This window comes from Phlebotomus papatasi, chromosome 2 (assembly GCF_024763615.1).
Source record: "Phlebotomus papatasi isolate M1 chromosome 2, Ppap_2.1, whole genome shotgun sequence".
Taxonomy (NCBI): domain Eukaryota; kingdom Metazoa; phylum Arthropoda; class Insecta; order Diptera; family Psychodidae; genus Phlebotomus; species Phlebotomus papatasi.
The window spans coordinates 45,602,963-45,617,122 of NC_077223.1; the positions used below are offsets into that span (position 1 = coordinate 45,602,963).

The 14,160-nt window shown below is 34.8% G+C and overlaps 3 protein-coding genes across 3 annotated transcripts in view; all 3 read left to right on the forward strand.

Annotated features, from left to right (window-relative positions):
- The window catches only part of LOC129801274 (acyl-CoA-binding domain-containing protein 5A), a 21,049-nt gene extending 16,268 nt beyond the window's left edge, over positions 1-4,781 (forward strand). Inside the window, exons 3-5 of the mRNA XM_055846157.1 lie at positions 3,078-3,304; positions 3,374-3,831; positions 3,904-4,781. Coding sequence (XP_055702132.1) covers positions 3,078-3,304; positions 3,374-3,831; positions 3,904-4,026 — 808 coding nt within the window. The 3' untranslated portion in view covers positions 4,027-4,781. The remainder of the gene's footprint in view (positions 1-3,077; positions 3,305-3,373; positions 3,832-3,903) is intronic.
- A 4,397-nt stretch (positions 4,782-9,178) lies between these two features.
- Positions 9,179-9,644, forward strand: LOC129801276 (DNA-directed RNA polymerase III subunit RPC10). The gene is made up of 2 exons (XM_055846159.1): positions 9,179-9,395; positions 9,459-9,644. Exons 1-2 carry the CDS (start codon positions 9,255-9,257, stop codon positions 9,642-9,644), a joined length of 327 nt encoding a protein of 108 aa, XP_055702134.1. The 5' UTR covers positions 9,179-9,254.
- A 26-nt stretch (positions 9,645-9,670) lies between these two features.
- Positions 9,671-10,536, forward strand: LOC129801275 (threonylcarbamoyl-AMP synthase). Its single transcript, XM_055846158.1, has one exon. The coding sequence runs from the start codon at positions 9,671-9,673 to the stop codon at positions 10,463-10,465; it is 795 nt and encodes a 264-aa protein (XP_055702133.1). The 3' UTR covers positions 10,466-10,536.
- Positions 10,537-14,160: the final 3,624 nt, after the last annotated feature.

Below are 14,160 nucleotides of genomic sequence, written 5' to 3' on the forward strand. Positions count from 1 at the left end.
ATGAAATTCATGTAAAATTCACTTTACCTAAATTAAGGAAAATAACTTTAGAGAAGATTATCAATTGAATTTGTTGTTAAATAGATGGAACTTGTTGAGAAAATTACACTAGAGAAAAATAGTTCTAATTCAGACTCCATGCAAAATTTCTTTTACATAATCTCATATTTTGCATTTTGAATGCAACCGTCGTTCAAATTTGAGGAACTCGACTGTACCTAGGGGGTTACGTGGGTCAAAATTGACAAAATTGATAGCAGATTTTGTTCTAATTTCTTTTCAATATAATAAATAAATTATCCTGTGGGACTTGATTTTTGGAGACATTTTTGAAAAAAAAAACATACTTTTCGGTAGACAGAATTTCTCGGAATTGTTTCATCTGGAAACCAAAAACCAAATATTTCCTGCTACCTGATGAGTTAAACTAGTCTTTGAACGAAGGAATTTTTAAAAAATAAAATTTGAATTTTTAAGAATATTTCATACACAAAAATACCACTTTTGACGTGTTTTACACTATGTTTCGTCTTGTAGAATGTAGAATACGTTTTGATCAAGTGAACATAAAATCTTTCGTTCAAAGAATACTTTCACTTTATCAACTAACAAGAAATATTTGTTTTTTGAACTTTAGATGGACCAATTCCGAGAAAACTTCTTCAGCGAAAAATATGTCTTTTTTCAAAAAAAAAAAAAATCTCAAAATAAGGTTGCAGTGACTAAATTTTTAAAAATTTGAAATGAAAGATTTAGAATAGTTTATATTAATGTTATACTTTTATATGCCTAAGAGCTTAAATTAAATATTTTTTTAATATGCTGAAAAAATTGGGAAATTATTATTATTTTTACAGTCTTCTTGATCCACGTAACCCCTTAACTATCTTGAGAATGCGTAAATGAGAAAAAGATATGGAAAGATATTGAGTTTTTTATGTAAGAAATGTAATAATCTTTACGCTCCTTTTGCTCAGAACCATTGAAAAACGTTATTTCATTTAATTAATATCAAATAATTGCAATTTCAAATCATTAATAACAATGCCAAATTGATGGATAAATATATATTTTTAATATGTTTGAGAAAATATTAAAATTTTTCACAAAATTATCGTTTGACTTTACATACGATTTTAAACAATTGCATTAAGCACTTCAATCGATAACTCTATGAGATTAGATGTATATCATGCCATTTAATAGGAGATTAATTTCTTCTCTACCATATCATGTTACGAACAGTCTATTTAGACTTAGAGCATTATCTTAGTTCCTGGTTTTTAAGATAGGGCATTGGAAGTTTTAAGGTAGGGTAATGCCCCCCCAGCGCTACGGCCCTGGAACAGTACTGTCTCAAAATGAATTATCAGGGTTGCAGTTGGCCTGTTTCCGGAGAACGGGCTGGATTGACACACCATCTGCCTTTAATATGTTATTTCTTGCTCTTAGTGAGGGAGACTGTGGCAGTATTAAACATGGGGTGCCATGACACACTGAGGCACTCAATGGGTCAAGTGGTAGAGTACTTGCTGTATAATGCAAGTGTCCCGGGTTTGAATCCCCTTTAGGCTACCAAAAATTTTTCTGGCGTTAAAGGTGTTCGGATTGTATCCAGTGAGCTTCATTGCACTTGATTCCACGGGCATGGGATTGACAATCTTATCCCGTATAAGAAAAAATAATAATGCATGTCTAGAAATCCCCTTGCAGGGAAGGCCTTGTTCCTTCATGGAATGTTGTGCCAGCATTATTATTATTATTACAGTAGTAGACTCTCGCTAATTCGGCTCTTTTAAGATCGGGCTACTTTTTAATTCGGGCAGCAGTTACATTTGAAAAAAGTTTGTTGTCATTTTTCAAGTTCGATTATGATTATCAAATGAATCAAATATGCTGAAATTTGCCATGGTTTGTCTTAGTTCTGATATGTTTTTGCATTATTAAGGGGTTTTCATGAAATTTACCATAAATATATCGAGTATGTGAACTCAATATACGTATGCAGATAAATAAAAAATCGTTGCATTTCAAAAAAATTTGTCGCCTGAAATTCTCTCTAATTCGGGTGACATTTTGGTCCGATTCCCCAGAAAAGCTATGCAAGCCATTGTGAGAAGGCGTCGACCTCGAGGCAGACCTAGGACAAGGTGGCTGAATCAAATTCATAATCTTGCCGTGGAACGCCTTGGGATCGAACCCGAACATCTTCCTGAAGTGGCGGGGGATCGACAAGCATGGGCTACTAATTTGGATGTCATGGGACCGCGACCCCAATAGGGATAAACGCTTATTATTATTAATCGTATCGAGATATTTATTACAAAGTAATCATTCTTACAATGTCATATCCCGTGTTGGAAGAATCTACGAAGTCCATTGTAGACCGCCCAGGAGCGCCTTCCCGTAGTGTGGTGAATGCTTCTTCCATGCTCCCGGAATTGTTGGGTGAGGCGGTGCATTTCTATTACGTTATATCATAGTGAAAATGCCTTTTTCTAAACATTCAGATCTTTGCACCGGGCGGGACTCGAACTCACAACAGTGAATCGAGCCGATAAACGGTTGAAAATGAATGAATGAATGCCCGAATTTGAGAGAGTCTATTGTATTACCATAACACACTGATATTTATGTCTACACTACTTGGACGTATGTCGACCGTTTCTTCGGTGGACTTATGAATTCATAGGTCCTCGTCCTTGGAAATCTAATCTAACTAAAAAATCGTAGTGTTTACAACTACCCCTTGTTTACTGCTGCCTCAGTTCCCACTAGGCTGTTTTCCTTTTTAAATATAGTATGATCTAATCAAAAAATACTCAATGGAAAGATCTCGACAGACCCAATAAAATGGCATTAGTAGCAAAAATTAACTGCAACTGGTGCACTGGAGCAATTGAACTTTTCGATCAATGAGGAAAGCTACTACGGCCTTAATCAATGTAGGTTTAAACGAAAGATTTGTAGTTGGACTATCAAGTATCATAGTAAAGAAGTGCGATTCTGTTATTGAATGGGATACCGGGGATACCTAAATTATAGACTCATGTAATACTCTTTCTGTTGGTCTGCAGAGCGAAATGGCAGGCGTGGAAGCATTTGGGAGAAATGACACGAGAAAGGGCCATGGAGAATTACGTTGATGAACTGAAAAAGATTATTGAGACAATGTCCTACACAGACAATGTAGCCCAATTCATGGGAAGCATCAGTGAGCTGGATGGTGTAAATGTGGATGATCTTGAAGCTGTAGCACCAGATGCTATTAAAAAAGTTCGTTCCCATCCGAATTCACCATTCGGTAAGTGGAATTGAAGATAGGGTTTATTTGTCCATTGGAATGTTTAGGAAAATGTACTATGTATTGTAGCTTCACGAGAGGCTAGTCCAGTTCGTGCTCCTACAAATGGTATAGCATCATCAAGTGGATACCAAATGCCTCAGTTGACGAATGGTAATGGTTACCTGATGAATGGCAATCACGATCCATCCACCGTCTATCAGAATGGTCATCTGACTGAACAGTCGGATGATGAATATATTGATACAGTTGAGGATGAACCAGAGACATTGAGTGCTAGGTCAATATCTAGTGTCTCTTCCTCACAACATGTATCCCGATCAAAGGTGAGGAGTGATTCTGGTTCTGTGAGAAGGACGGTTGCACAGTTGAATGGGGGGAATGGAGCGAATGAGGACCTTACTGAAGTTTTGAATCTTCTGAATGCAACTGTTGATCGGATGAGTGTGGATCTGCAACAAGTGACAAATAGGATCAACATCATGGAAAGATCCCTCCTTGAAGTCCGTTACATGCACGCATCAAGGGTAAGTGTAGCGGTTCTTTAAGTTTTTGTTCTTGACATTTTTCTAGCAATTTTTTACGTGATATCCTTTAAGATTCGACAGTATCCCAGTTGGTGGCCATTTGAAGACATTTCTCCAAATTGGTTCTTCTTCCTTATTTTCTGGCCAATTGTGGCTCAAAAATTGATGCAGATCATCAATGCAAGACGTAAATGATGTGTGGATTAGTTGCTGTGACAAATATATATTTTACATTGACACAATAGAAGGGAATAAGGACTAAGTAAATGAAAGGGATACATAAGTAGAAGAATTTCTAAGAGAATTTCTTTTTTATGTTTTTTTTTTATGTCAGAAAAATGTGATTTGATTTTTATATGTTTTTTTTTCAAATGTTTTTTTTCTGTTTTTTTGGTGCAAGGCTTTAGCAATTTTACTTACAAAATTCTTTAAAACTATTTTGACTATCCCCAATAGTTGTGCAAAATGTATATTTTTGTAGACAATGTAAATTGTTTGATTTATAAGTTTAACAATTTATTAAAAAGAAGACGATAGAACACCAGTAATTATCATTCTTTAACAGAATAATAAAAAAAAGAATTATTTTGATATTATTTACAGGGTTTACTTGAGTAGTTTTGTTCTAATCAACATTAAGGGTAACATATTCATAAATTTGATTACCTTTGGAATTTATAATTCCAATGAAAAGAATAAAGGGAAAAAAGATAACAAATAAATTTTCCACGTTAGTTTAGTATAGTTATTTTGTAGTTAAAGTAGATTGAGAATTTAGTAAATTTCATTAATTTTCATTTTACTTTTTCTTTTAATACACAAATGTGACCATACTTTTTCCAGTTTTTTTTGTAAAAAAAAAGTAATTTATAGTTATTTCTTCTCTTGGTATCTTGTGTATAAAATAAATGAATTGTGGGAGTATTTAAATAAAATAGCTATGTGAATAAGTTTTTACTGGAGATTCTTATTTTGTGTAGCCCTTCTTAGATATGCAAAATGCGTGAGATTCATCATCTTTATGGTATTTATTTGAGGTGAGAGTACTTCTCTTCTGTGGTTTTGCATCTTGAAGCTGTGTTTAAGTTAAAAAGTTCATTGTACTTTTTACAAATTGAAAAATAAACAATAGTGTTTGTTCGCGCTTCTGAGACTCTTCAAATTTGCACTTAATGGTATATTTGTTGAATATATCTTAGGAAAATTATTTTACACTTTAATCAATTGATAAGGAATTGATAAGAAATTTATCGAAAACAAACAGGTTGGTATTTATGTTGGAATGTAATTTATGGGAGGGCGGGGTAGTTTAATGTATGCATTACTTTGGAAAATAAATATTTTTAGGACGAAAAGTATTTATTTAGAAATTGTCCTGTATATTTTCAGATAATTTATTTTATAGTCAAGAAAAACTAACGGCACATAATTAATTTAAATATGGTTCATATTCGTTTAGGAGGTTTAGCCATTTAACGACGAGACACTTTTTACGGACCGAAAATCAACAATAAAAATTTAACCGATAAACAAAATCAATGAAACGTCTTTCATCTGACTTGGGAAAATCCAAAAGATTCTGATTCGATGCATTTTTTTTCCTCTACGAGCGATAGGGACAAAAATAGCCCAAAAATTTAAGTAATTTTTCTGACAATACCAATGAATAATATTTTTCGCTTTAATGAAAAATATTACGTATAAGTATTGTAGTTTCTTTTCCCAAAACGGTTTGGCATGAAAAAAAAATAAAAGTATAAAAAATAATTAAAATCATTTTTCAATATAAGAATTCAAAAATTCGTCATTTTTAAGGTTAAATATTTACTGTATAGCAAATAGTTGGATACTTGCAAAAAATATCCTAGATTCCTTCAACCTTCTACTTTGCAATTACGTAGAAACATAAGAAAAAAATAATTTCTGGTAGTCAGGAAAAATTATTTTCTTTATGGGACACCGGTGTTCCAATCGTCCTTAAAGGGTTAGAAAGTGAAGTTTAAAAAAAAAAAAGTTCAACAGCGTTAAACTGTCGCACCTTCTCCTACTATAATACTTTACATCCTCAGTTTAATGAATGTGTGATTTTAATATGACGGTTAATTTTTTATATTAGTTGAATAGGGGAAAGTGCCCATGCTTTGCATGGTCCCAAGCTTCATTTATAATTAAATTTTTGCTGTGTTTCTGGATAATTGTGACTTCGCAATATATTTTGAAAATAAGACTAATTTTTAAAGTATGGATGCGATGAGTCACATTTATTGAAAAACATAGGAAAAATATAGTAATTATAAAGCGTGGAACCATGCAAAGCATGGGCACTTTCCCTGGCACTATAAAGTAAATAAAAAAATTGTAAGCACAAAAGCGGCAACTGTTCATAAAAAATCATTTTTAATTTACCGTCTCGAAAAAATTTGCATGCATTTAGAAGTATGTATATTTCAAAGATAATTTGAAAAATTAAAAATTAGCACCCAATTAGTTTTGTAGGCTACTTAACAGTTTAGGCCTAGCTTAAAGTGAACTTTTGAACCAAAAACTCTAATAATATTTGAACGGCGTCCGGATTTGTTAATTATATAACGATTAAGCATAGATATGTAGTCTGATCACTGTTATACGGTCTACCTACGCAATGTTTTCCGACCATTTTTGTCTGATACATATTTTGCATATGGGAGTTATTTTGATTAAATTAGCCATAAAGGGAAAAATACCGGAAGTAATAATGGAAAATGTGTTTATAACAGCCGGATGCTGTAATATTACACTCCTATTGCCGTTAATAATCTGTAAAATATAATTTTATACGAAAAAGTTGCGTTTCAGAACAAGGGACAAAATTGTACCAATGTATCCTTTCTATAAAAGGCTGTAAAAAACATATTAGTCATGTTGCCAAAAAGTTCTTATCAGACATATTTTGTAGCTTTATAATAAGGCTCTCCAAGAAAATAAAGCTTGAAGCGAAAAATAAATTAGATCATGAGATATTATTTTTTATTATAGAGAACCGTGAAACATTGTTACAATTTTGCCCCGTACTGTATCTCGATACGATTAAAAATAACAGTAGATAAAAATCAGGGAATCAGACAGAAAATTTACACGCTCGAAAGAGATTTCTTTCGAATAAGTTACAGAAATGCCGTAATGTATGCAAAAGCGACAGATAATCCTAACCGGCTTATGTAGGAGAGATTCTTAACGTGTGCTAACTCGGAATGCATGCAAATTCGATTTAGACGATTTAGAGCTGAGGTTGGACGACGCCATTCAGTTATCTTGAATCAAATGAGTGAAATTAAACAAATTTTGTACAGTAGAGTCTCTCAAATCTGAATCTCTCAAATTCGAACGCCGTTTGGATTCAAAATGTCAATTGTGAGGTTATGTTAGAAAGTTCGTATTCTTGGTGAATGAAAATCATATATATGTGATTCTTCTTGAATGTTTACATACTTCATGATCGTATAAAATGAAAAGGAAGTATGTTACCACTAAAACTTGCGAGAAAGTGCGAGAATTTGATTCAAAGTACAATTTAATCTTACACAAATTTCGTTAGTTTTGAAAAAATCGTTCGAATTTGGGAGGTGAGAAATGTCAAAAATACCCCCCGAGCGTTCGAATTTAGAAGACTCTACTGTATTAAAACTAAAATATCAAGGATTTGGATGGACTGGCAGAAAAGTGATATATGGGTGAAATGTAGACTAGAATATTCTCTATAATTTTGCCGTAGAACTTGACCTCATCGATTAATCAGAAGCCGAGATAATCGAGGTTGTTTGTTTCTGAACTTGTTTTTTCACCCAGAGCGCCCCAAGTGTTCATTTGTTGAACTTCAACTATATCAAAGAATTGTTGTATTTTGTGAGATTTTCCATTTAAACCCCTATTTTAAGTGTCTTGGTGGAGTAGAGGCAGTCAAATTGGCATCTGAGTGGTTTCAAAGCGTTATTATGGGAAAAGTAAATTTTTTCACACTTAAACGGCAAAATCGGACAGATCGCGTTGTCTGAGCGGAAAATGATAAACAAAATATAGACCAAAATGTCCTCTACGATTATGTCGAAGTAATCATCAAAATCGGTTCAGCGACAGTTGAGATAATTGGGGTAGTGTGATGTTGAAATTGGTTTTTTGACTGTAGCGCCCCTGGTGTTGGTCCCACGAAGTTCAAGTGTTATAGAAAGTTGTAGTTGTAAGATCTTTCATATAAGCCCTCACTCATCAAAATCGGTCAAATATGACTGGAGATATGGCGTTTTGAATTTTCAGAACTTTGACCCCTCATATCTCCGGTTCTATTATAACCACAGCGCACTTACGCCACTTTTTGGAAACGTCCTAGACTGGACTACAGCACTCTAAAATTTGATTAACTTGCACAATGCAGTTTTTGAGAATAATGAGATTGAATTTCGATGAATTTTGACGGTATCGCGGCCTGTGGTGACTTTTTGAACTTCCATCTGAAAGTTCTCATCGAGACGAAACCAAAAACCCTAATTTTAGCTCAAAATGTTAATTAGAACCGGAAATAGCGGCCGATCAATATTCGAACTTTGACCCCATATAGCTGGGGTCAGGGGTTACGGATCGACTTAAGTATTTTTTTGTTTGATAGGTATAATCAGCGGCTATGACATACTAAAATTTCAGTCCGATGCACAAAGGAATTTTTGAGTTATTTAACTTAGAAAATTGAAAAATTTTCTTTTTTAAAAAGCGCCCCTAGCGGTAGTTTTATGAACTTGTTATGTTAGAAGGGGAAGTGCCATTTCACGAGAGCTTTCCAAAAAAAGCCCTCACTTTTTAAATTTTTGTTTATCTGGCAAAAAATACGAACAAATAACAAAATTTTACGAACATTTTTTTGTATGTTTACGACGAGCAAATGGTAAAAGTACAAAAAATGCTCGTCAAGTGATCATGTTACGAACAATGTTTGTGAAAAAGTACAAATTTTAACGAACTTGTTTGTGGGTTATACGATTTACGAGCGTTTCGTGAATCCCCAATAGGAATTCACAAACATTTACGAGCAATTTTATGAAATATTTTTTCTGTTAAGTGAAACATGTTTTCGTCATGAACAGGGATTTTTTTTTTCATTTTCTTCTAAAAATTTAAGGTAATATATAAAAAAACATATCTTTGGAAAGGTTTAGTTTAGGCCGTTTAGGTTTATTTTTACGGACCAATTTATTTTGCCTGACCACGTGTTAAATTCAAAGAAAAAAACATCCTATTTCTAGCAGTGTAATAACGGACAAATTTTAAATGGCAATCTTTTTGGAGACTTTCTGGCTCCTGGGCTTTGGAGACATTTTGACGTCCGGATGCAAAAAAAGGCATTTTTTCATCCGCGTGAGTAAAATCCCGCATTTCCTTGCTTTTATGGCCAAAGAATGTTGCTTTTTTGTCCGAGCTGCGGAAATTTGCTGATGGTTGAGGAAGATTCTTTGTGCAACCGATTTGCGTGTCGCAGTTGTCCCTACATTTGCAATATTAATCGCAAATTTGCTTTCCGCACGTATCCCAAATTGAAGGTTAGTTTTGCAAGGAATTTCGTCATCAAAATTTTGGTTAATATTTTCGTGTTTATTTTGCAGGAAGTTGATCATGTTATGGGAGGAGCTGCTGCATGGGAGAACGTAGATTCCACAGATGCTGTTTGTCCTCAATGTGGTCATAAGAGGGCTTATTTTATGCAAATGCAAACAAGATCGGCTGATGAGCCTATGACTACCTTCTACAAGTGCTGCAATCAGCTTTGTGGGCACAACTGGAGGGATTGAGGAGGCAGGGAGAGTGTTAATAGGAAATGTTTCACACTTTTAAGAACTTGATTAGACTGAAAAGGTGCCCGAAGTTTGGGAAATTTATCGGTATAACCAGAAGTGTTGAGAGACCTTTTCATTCCGGAAGTGTTTTAGGGGCTGAAGAAATGCAGTCATCCCCTTTTGTTGTGGTCAGCACAGTCAATCCAAGTGCCATTCCACTGGCCAGAGAGCTGTTAGCAGCTGGTGAGGTCATTGCTTTGCCAACGGATACCGTATACGGTCTCGCATGCGATGCCAACAATCCAGAAGCCATTCAGAAGCTGTATCAGATTAAGGGACGCATGGAAGAAAAACCTGTGGCTATTTGCGTAGCAGAAATTGAGGACTTCCATTTGTGGGGCTCTGCGAAGCATCTGCCACGGGAATTGCTTCAGGAACTTCTGCCTGGAGCAGTAACCCTTGTGGTTAATAAATCTCCTCGCCTGGACAATCCCTTCCTCAATCCAGGAGTTTCTAGAATCGGTATTCGCATTCCCGATTCTACGTTCATCCGTGATGTCTCACGTGCCTTCCGGGCACCAATTGCACTCACTAGCGCTAATCGCAGCACCGAACCAAGTTCACTGAATGTCACAGAATTCCAGCCACTCTGGCCACTTCTGGGGGCAGTATTTGATGGAGGACAATTGGGTGTGACTGAGGCTCAGAGAGCTGCCTCAACTGTGGTGGATCTGTCCGAGGAAGGCAAGTATTTCGTCATCCGAAGAGGAGTGGCCATTCAGGAGACAGAGAATGTTCTCAAAAGATACAAATTCTATAAGGAGGACCAAGAATAGTTATCCTCATTTATAATGTGTTTTTTTTTTCTTGGAATAAACTGGAAAAAATGTTAGGCTGAAAGCCCAAAGATTGCAAAAGTCTTTTAATTTTCTCAGGTAAAAAATCATTCAGAAGGACTCATTAATGATTTTTGGTTATTTAATCTTTTCTACAACTTTGAAGTTAATAGAAATTTAGTTTTTTTTCAATGTAGGGAGAGGCGGGGCTACTTTGAGCTGTGGGGCTACATTGTTATACGATTTTTCGCATCATGTGGATCTAAATAAAATAATTGTAAGGACTAGTTTCCAGTGGCGTAGACACTTATGCGGGAGGTGCGGTTGTACGTGAAGGCGCCCTTACCACGGTAAAAATTGTTCGAGCGGGGGGTTTTACTGTTTATCAGTATCATTGAATACTATATTCCTTGAAAAATTTAACTTAATTTTAACAGGTTTAATTTTGAAAATGCAGTGAAATTTGAATTATTTTTCATAAAAGTTTTTTTTTTAACTCCTCTGTTTTACATTAAGATTAAGACTTCACAATCTGTTTTACATTAAGATCAACAATCAGTGAAATTTTCTGAGATTTTGTTTTAATAGACACGTAGAGGTTTTGCTCATTAGCAATCCTCAAGATTGTTAATTTTACAGAAGAAAGAAGAAGAAACTTTCTTTTTTTAAGAAAGTTTAAGGACAATTTATAAAAAACACTGACGAATTGAGACATAAAAGTTAAACGCAAAAGTCGAAGCTCTTAAAAAAACAGTAAAAATCAAAATTTTAAAGAATAGTTAGTGTTTTGATTAAGATTATTTTGAAAACATGCACAGCTTAAGCATGAAATGGTTAAGGTTGTACTGAAAACACGCACAGTGGTTAGACTTCTTAACTCTTTCCGGACCACAACATATCCAGCGAACGAATTTCAGTCAAACTTACTTTATTGTAACTCTTAGTGGTCAAATATGATACTTTTGTAGAGAAAGAATTTTCTCCGCCTCTGGGAAATTGGAAAACTCATGGGAACTCTCGTCCCCTAAAGAACGCAAAGGATACAAACTTGGACAAACATCAATTTTCCAAAAGTCAATAATATCAATTTTGTGAATTATTTTTGCGTGTCAAATGATTCCTTTACAATGTTGATCACTAAAACAAGAAGAATTATTGACCAGTATCTTCTGAGATGTCCAGGAAGTGCTAAAAAGGACACCCAGCTCCTGCTTGCCAACAGATTCCTCAAAATATTTCACAGAATAACACTTTAACACACATTTCTCTCAACAGGATGTTATTGCAGACACATTAAGCTTTCTCAAGAGCCAAAAAAACACTTCCTGGACAATCAGAATTCACCAAAACCTGGAAGAATAGGAAAAACTTCCCCGAAAGCAATCTCCTTCGCTGCCAAATGTCAAAATTATCGGCCATATTGGAAAAAATTTCGCTCCCGCTTGGAATTTTCTTACAAGGTTGGTGTCAAAAAGCAAATGGCGGACATTGGCGAGATAACCTTACATTTGACCTCAAGATTCTTGCGGACGAGAATTCCCATCAACTTTGAACAAGTTTTTTGAAAATTTAAGAAAAAATTATTTTTCGAATTTTTCGTAATCTGTAATTGTTAGTTATCATACTTATTGACCCCGAGAGGTTTTTCCGTATTCTGGTCTAGAAATATCAAAAAAGTCACAATATCTGCAAGGAAGCAGAAAATCGAAAATTCACGATTTTTGACCAAGAATATCTTAGCTCAGGAGTTAATTAGGATCCTGCAAAAAATATCCTAGATTTGGACATCCTTATAGTTTGTAATTATCCACAAGAATCGGATTATTATCGATTCTAAATAGTCCAAAAAAACTTTTCCATGGGTACCCAGAGTACCAAAGGAGACGAAAGAGTTAATGTATTTGTATACTATGTTGTGACGCGGGAAATTTTAAAACGCTATGCTTTTTTTCAGAATAAAACTTTAATTTCTTTTGTTAAGGTAAAATTTTTAAATATTATAACAATTTATTGAAGAACTCTGGCCAAACAGTTCATCAATCTTTTTGCTCTGACTACTTTTACTTCGTGCGAAATTCGTTATATAGCCGATGCAAATATTGTCGATGAATGAAGTCACTTCGCGCGTTTTTTTGGTCCCGAAAATGTACATAATCCTGGAACTGAGTGTATCTACTCAAGAATCATCAATAGCCTCATCAACCGATTATATCAAACTCTAAATCGAATTTTCATGCATTCCGAGTTGGCCAAAAGGGTGATTCATATTGAGAATCCCTTGTCAATTGTCCGAGAATCACTTCGCGAAACGCGAGAAACCCAATTTCTGCATCACGAAATTCGAAAAACCAGAAACCCTTTTTTAGTAAAAAGGGACAGATAATCCTAACCGGCTTATGTAAGTGAGATTCTTAACGTGAGCTAACTCGGAGTGCATGCAAATTCGATTTAGAGCTGAAATTGTGAGTCGCCATTCAGTTATCTTGAATTATACAAATTTTGTATTTTAAACCAAAATATCAAAGATTTGGATGGAGTGACAGAAAAGTGATATATATGGGTGAAATATAGACCATAATTTTCTCTATAATTTTGCCGTAGAACTTGATCTCATCGATTACTCAGAAGTCAAGATAAGCGAGGTTTTTTGTTTCTTAACTCGTTTTTTCATCCAGAGTGCCCCAAGTAGTCATTTGTTGAACTTCAACTATATCAAAGAATTGTTGTATTTTGTGGGACTTTCCATTTAAAACCATATTTTAAGTGTCTTTGTGGAGTAGAGACAGTCAAATTGGCATCTGAGTGATTTCAAAGTGTTATTATGGGAAAAATCGATTTTTTCACCCTTAAACGGCAAAATCGGAGTGATAGCGTAGTCTGAGCGGAAAATGATGTATGGACGAAATGTAGAGACAAATGTCCTCTACAATTATGTCGAAGTAATCATCAAAATCGGTTCAGCGACAGTCGATATAATTGAGGTTATGTGATATTGAAATTTGTTTTTCGACTGTGGCGCCCCTGGTGTTGGTCCCACGAAGTTCAAATATTTTAGAAAGTTGTAGCATTTGGTAAGATCTTTCGTTTAAGCCCTCATTCATCAAAATCGGTCACATAGAACCGGAGATATGATTTTTTTTTAATTTTGTGAACTTTGACCCCTCATATCTCCGGTTCTGTTTTAACCACAGCGCACTTACGCACCATTTTGGAAACGTCCTGAACTGGACTACAACATACTAAAATTTCATTAACTTGCACAATGCCGTTTTTGAGAAAAGTGACTTTGAAAATCGATGAATTTTGACGCTAGCACAGCGCCACCTGTGGTGACTTTTTGAAGTTCCATCTGAAAGTGCTCATCGAAACGAAACTAAAAAGGTAAAATTTAGGTCGCTATGTTAGTTAGAACCGGAGATAGAGGTCGGTCAATAGATTAAGATAGAGGCCGGGTCAGGTGTTTTAGATCGACTTAAGGTTTTTTTTGTTTGATAGGTATAATCAACGGCTACAACATACTAAAATTTCAGCCCGATGCACAATGGAATTTTTGAGTTATTTAACTTTAAAGATTTAAAAATTTTCTTTTTAATAATAGCGCCCCTTGCGGTGGTTTTCTGAACTTGTGATGTTAGAAGGGGAAGTGGCATTTCATAAGAGCTTTCCAAAAAGCCCTCACTTTTTAAATTCTGACA